Source organism: Rutidosis leptorrhynchoides, chromosome 7, assembly GCF_046630445.1.
Source record: "Rutidosis leptorrhynchoides isolate AG116_Rl617_1_P2 chromosome 7, CSIRO_AGI_Rlap_v1, whole genome shotgun sequence".
Classification (NCBI taxonomy): Eukaryota; Viridiplantae; Streptophyta; class Magnoliopsida; order Asterales; family Asteraceae; genus Rutidosis; species Rutidosis leptorrhynchoides.
This window is the reverse complement of record NC_092339.1, coordinates 173,638,915-173,644,917: the sequence shown is the minus strand read 5'-3', so window position 1 is coordinate 173,644,917 and position 6,003 is coordinate 173,638,915. Positions and strand designations below refer to the sequence as shown.

Here is a 6,003-nt window from a genome sequence, read left to right as displayed (position 1 = left end):
AAAACCACACGAATCGAACTAGTCTGCCGCGGAGATGCCTTTCTATCTTTGTTTTCGGTGGGTTGTTTTGTTAACGCTCTTGTTATCTATAAAGATATTTTGTTATTTTGCCGTTTCGCAAAAAATAATCTATACTGTTCTACTCTCATCATGTTGATATATTTTGCTACTTAATTTAATATAGCTTTTGAAATCAGTAATGATACCTAAAACAATTTATACTTTTGTATGTACTAAATTACCCGAACAAAACTGTGCAAAGAACAAGAAAATGAATACTCCGTAATAAAGAAATTTGAAACCAAATAGTATACAAATTTAAAAATTATGCTCGAGATTGATAGATCTCTAATCTCTGTTTGGCTTCTAAAACAAGTGCTTCTAATGGATACTCTGGATCTTGCAACAATTGACCTTGTTTCAACGCCCATTGAAGAACAATATGCACATCTTCTTGAGCTAACAGTTCGCTATCGGGTATATGTAACGCAAGATAGCTAAGAAGAATAATGCTCGGCACTTGAGCCATAAGTTCCCCGAAATAAGTTAGTTGAATAAGATGTTTTGGCGCTCCTGCCTCTATTATCGTCTTGCAATGATACGTGTGCAAGTAATTATCAGTGCACGCAAACTTAATCAATGCAACCGCCGCCTCTGCTGACACCTCGGTCTCCCTATCGTCAAGGAGTCTCACCAAAGGAGGAATTATCCTTGATTCTGTGGCCCGAAAAGTTCGGGCCAAGTTTCCAATTGATTGGATACTTGGAATAAGGAGTTCAGACTCTCCTTTGTTAACTATTTTAAGAAACTTGTCCACAACCTCACGCGCGGTTGTGGATGTTGGCTTAAAGGCCGAACGTCTCAATTCTGAGTAACGTTCGGCCACTGATGTTATTTCCATTAGTGCCATAGTTGAATGGTATTTCACTTCCGCTTCACCTCTTTCCAAAAGTACCGCAAAACATAAAAGTGCTCTAGATTCGGTTATGGTTTTACATATTGAGAAATTTTTGTGACAAAGGCGCCAAAGGGCTCGAGCGGCCATCGCTTTCATTTCAGCTTTTGTTTCTGGATCCTCGAATTCCCTCCCTTTGATGCTTCCCCCGGGCAACGCAACACGTCTTCTACTCTTTTCCCGATGTTGATGGTGGTGACTTGGAGACCTCGTAGTCACCACGTCGTGTACAACGTTGTGTATATCTCCCATGTCCGGTCCACCAGGACGTGCTACATTGGAGTGATCATCATCATCTTGTGTCCTTTTAGCATTGTGATCATGATCATTATTCGCCATAACAACACCATGTATCGACACTATCTTTTTTTCTTTTTCTTTGTTAACGTTATACTTACTATGTTCTTCTATCGTTTCATAAGCTAAATGACTAACAAGCAACCGAATCGTGTTAGCTTGCAAGAAACGTTCTTGACACGCGTCATGATGCTCTGTTAACTCCGCCACGGCCCACGCCACCACAATTTGAACCTTCATATGCCCTTCTTTTAAAATTTTCGCAAACACCGAACAAACACCCGCATTAATTATTTGTTCAACACTCTCCGGGTCCCGACCAAGCAACCCTATAGCTCGAACCGCGCTTTCTTGACCTTCCATTCTCCCCTCTTTAGCAAGCTTTAAAAGCGGAGGAACTCCCCCTTCCTCAATAATCAATTTCCCGTATCGATCATTGTCCCGAGCTAACGACACAAGCGAAGCAGCTGCATCGGCCCGGTCCTCAAGCGTCCCACAACAAAGTATGGCGATTTGTTCCCAAACCAAACAAAGAATCGGCTCGTTTGCAGCAATTGGCGGTAACCCGACATACCCATCGTCCCCCTCATTCGCGGGAGTTGAAACACGAAGCAACCACGACACGTCACCAATCGAATTCTCGATTAAATTCGATTGTTTCTTGACACCACCTTTAGGGATAAAAGTATAGAGCCTGCTTAAACCATTAGCCCTACATTTAATTACAAGCCCAAGCGTTTTATCCAAAACTTGTTCGGTGTCATCAATGATTCGGCGTGTGGGTCTTTCATAAAGGTCATTACTTGCACGCGCGGCCTGCCGGAGTAACCCCGCAAGTTTTTCGGTTCGTTCTTTAATTTCGGCACATTCTTGTCTATACGAGCATGCAAAATCTGTCTCTTTGATAATTTGGTCTGCCAATTGAATCGGTCTTGCTATAATTTGTTTCACAATGTCCGCCATCGCCAACGGCGGACCACCTCCGTCGTGTTCTTAGAGAGAGAAACGGGTGGCTCCAATATTAATATTGATCTTTCTTGAAGTTAAAGAAATAGGTGTATCATGTATTTTTGTAACAAAAGTTACGTCACCATAAAAGTTGAATATTTTGTGATATCTAAGTATAGTTCTTTTTGTGCTATCAAGAAATGACCGTGGAAGAAGGTGGCGACGGCGGCCCGCGGCGGTGATGTTGGCGGGAGAAGATAGGGAGGAGATGATGCAAGGATGATTAAATGTAGATTACTTGTTAAGAATATTTATTTTAATTTTGGTCAAATGCTATTAATGTTTGAAGTTTGATTTTTAATGAACCAAAAAAACCAGTTACAAACCACATGTTTGTATGGAGTGCAATGGTCGGTAAATTTAGAAATTTGGAGGCAAAAAGAAAACCTTGTTAAAGGTTTGTAATCTAAGATTTATATGTTACTCATTCCGTCTCAAATCTATTATCCTTAGATAAAAACACATAGTTTAAGAAAAAGTACTTGACACATGTACTATTCTGTTAACTTTCTAGTTTTACCCCTTACTTTTTACTCGTATTTTTCTCTTCCATGAATAAATTATGGGCACACAAAAAATTTATCACATTATTCTTTTTTATTTATGGAAGTAGACAATTAATTTAAGACATTCAAAAAATGAAAGATATACAATAGATATAAGATGGAGGGAGTATATACTAATGTTTTTTATTTATATTTACTTATTTACTCTCAAAGAACACATATTAAACTTTTCATGTTTAATATAATTAGAGAAAGTAGGTATTTATAGTTAAACTAGTGAAATGACCCGTGAAATCGCGGGTTTTTTAAAATGAAACAGTTGAATTTCTATGTTTTAGGTATTCAACAAATTTAAATGGTATAGTCGTTTAGTTAAGATTACATTGACAATTAGATAGACAAATACTATAAGTGTATGAATGAAAATGCAATCGGTAAAATATAATAAAGTAGGAAAATATATTAAAGTGTAAGAAACTATATGTATGTTTAAAAAAATCACTTGAGTATATATGTTGAATAGATAGTACTAGCCACGAATTACACATGTTAATAAATAGATAATTGAAGAATCTAAATAAGTCTTAAAATATATCAGTGATTCAACAACTTTCTTAGCTATATGATTGCAAACCATTATAATTTAGTGAGGTTGAACTTATCTTTTAAAATAAGTGGATGATTATCCCATGTTTGCTGATCATACAAATAGCAGTTGACATACTAACCTTCATCACCTGCTTGTTAAAGAAAACAAATATTGTTTAAGTATGTAGTTGTATATAATGTTATTAATATTGGACGCAAATTTAATGAGTACTATATAAGTAGGTTTCAAAACGAAGTAAAATATTGACACACATTATTTACAAATTAAAAAAAAAAAACTTAGAAACATACCTGTAACAATTTCATCTTATAAGCTTTGTAGAACTTCCTTGTAAACAAAATTGGTTGTAGTATTGGCAACATTCATGTCCTTGTCGCACATAAGTATCTTCAAATCCTTTTTATTCTTTACTCTAGAAATATCAACATATAATTGTCCATGAGTAAAGACTTAACGGGGCAAAACTAAGCCAATTCGTGATAGCGATTGGCGTGGACTTTTGTTAATCGTCATTGCAAAACACATAGAACTGGAAACTGCTTTCTAGTGATCTTAAAGGGTAATGTTTTATCAGATGGACTCAATTTTATGCGAGGAAACATCGTTTCAAACTCAATATTTGTACAGTTATAACCCTTGTTGTTATCAATGATTTCTCAAGCTTAATAACCCTTAATCGTGTACCATTACACAAACCATTAAGTTAGTCGATGTTTCTTAGTAACATGATCAGAACACCAACTTTAAGAACCAACTTGTGATTAGGAATACCTGAAAACTTAAGGTTGTTTAGGAATTCTTGATATTGCATCCCACGATCACCTGTCATAGAGTTGTCAGAAGCATCGACACCATCACAACTCAAGTAAGTAAATTCTTCACCTGGGACAAGTTGTAACAAACGATCATTAATTTTATTTACATGTTCATGAGTAGGAGCAAGAGTAGCTCTCTCTTGAAAAAATGTATTTTCATATAGATTATTATTCAAATCCGGGTAAGTGGACTCTACAATAGAGTTAATTGGAACGTCTGACTTTTTGATTAGAAACTCACCTGGTATGGTGATTTCAACATCCTCATCATTTGGTCCACCAACAGTTTCGTTGTCCACATCTAGAATCCAATTTGCAAACGCTTTTATGTCCTCCATTTCATCATTGTTGCCTTCGGATCGTAACCTCATGTTAACCGTTAGCTTCAATACTTTACTGTGATACCATAGATAGGATGAGTTCAACGAAGCATTCACGATGTCTTGTCGGGTACCTTTAGGAACAACCGGAAGTATTTGTTTAAAGTCTCCACCAAAAACCACCATTTTCCCTCCAAAAACTTTATCCTCAATTCTCAGCTAACGTTTGGCGCATTATATCTCTAAGTGTCCTGTCAAGAGCTTCAAAACAATGCTTATGCATCATTGAAGCTTTATCCCATATCAAATAAGATTGTCTCATCAAATCTGCAAGTCGACTATTAACATTAATAGAACAAACGGAATTCTCATTAATTTTAATGGAAATCACAAATATGGAATGAGTTGTTCTACCACCACTTAGCAAAAGTGTTGCAATTTCACTCGAAGCAACATTTAAGACTATTTTCCCCTTTGATCTAATTGTCGTCGACAGTATTTTCCACAAAAATCTTTTGCCTGTACCATCGTACCCATACACAAAAAACACACCTCCATCACTTTTTTGAACCCCGAAAAACAATTTCGTCATATACACCTTTTTGTTTCGGAGTCAAACTACTAAACAAATTGTTATGTTCGGATTTCAAGGATAGAAGATCATACCTTAACTCATCGTGAATCAATCTATTAGTAGTATCTATAACAAAGTCACTGGATGGATAAGGCATTCCTGAGAAATTTTTCAATGTACTCCATTGATTTCGCAGGAATATCTCAATTCCGCATATAATTAAGCAAGTAATATAAATCAGAGTCAAGATAATTTCAACTTATTCTTTTAATGATATAATCTCAAAGAATCACGGTTAGCTTATAGTGGAAAGAGATAACCGGTTGATACAGATTAACACCTTGATAGCTCAAAACACTCTTAAGCATATAGAAGCTATAGACTCTATCGATTTATAATCCCACATAACTAAAAAAATTAAACCTTAGTGGAGTTGTATATTTATACAAAGTCTAGTAACCGTGTAATGGAGCTATTATTTGTTGGTTAAAGGAATTCTTGTACTTTGGTAGACAACACTGTAAGAAAGCATGTGGCTACCTTTTGTTTATAAGTTGTATCTGGAACTACCTAATCTAGGCGGACATACTATTTGAATAAACAAATAGAATGTTGAGTTCCCAAGGCGTTGACATTAGGTATAACCATGAACTGCACATGGGTTATACCTCTGCATTCCACGTTGTCTTGTAAGGTAACTTGTCAACCGCCGACTTGTGTCCTTTGCTCTTCAACTTAGTTTTCGATGTCAGTTGAATAGCACATTTATGATGTAGACGACACTGCAAGCATTCATTCTTCCGAACATCATAAATTTACTAAGCATTTTGTGCTGCTTTTGCATCTTCTGCTGGTTCTTCTTCGGTCTTTTGTTGGGTCAGCATTCATCCCTCATTCTAGTTATGAAGTACAATCACA

General features: G+C 36.2%; 2 protein-coding genes across 2 annotated transcripts; both read right to left on the bottom strand.

Moving 5' to 3' along the window:
• Positions 1-325: 325 nt before the first annotated feature.
• Positions 326-2,215, bottom strand: LOC139859796 (uncharacterized). Its single transcript, XM_071848570.1, has one exon. It carries the CDS (start codon positions 2,213-2,215, stop codon positions 326-328), a length of 1,890 nt encoding a protein of 629 aa, XP_071704671.1.
• Positions 2,216-4,079: 1,864 nt separating this feature from the next.
• LOC139859795 (uncharacterized) lies at positions 4,080-4,697 on the bottom strand. The gene has a single exon (XM_071848569.1). It carries the CDS (start codon positions 4,695-4,697, stop codon positions 4,080-4,082), a length of 618 nt encoding a protein of 205 aa, XP_071704670.1.
• Positions 4,698-6,003: the final 1,306 nt, after the last annotated feature.

Excerpts from the sequence above, each read along its gene's own strand:
- LOC139859795 (XM_071848569.1), bottom strand. The coding sequence starts at position 4,697 with ATGGTGGTTTTTGGTGGAGACTTTAAACAAATACTTCCGGTTGTTCCT.
- LOC139859796 (XM_071848570.1), bottom strand. The coding sequence starts at position 2,215 with ATGGCGGACATTGTGAAACAAATTATAGCAAGACCGATTCAATTGGCA.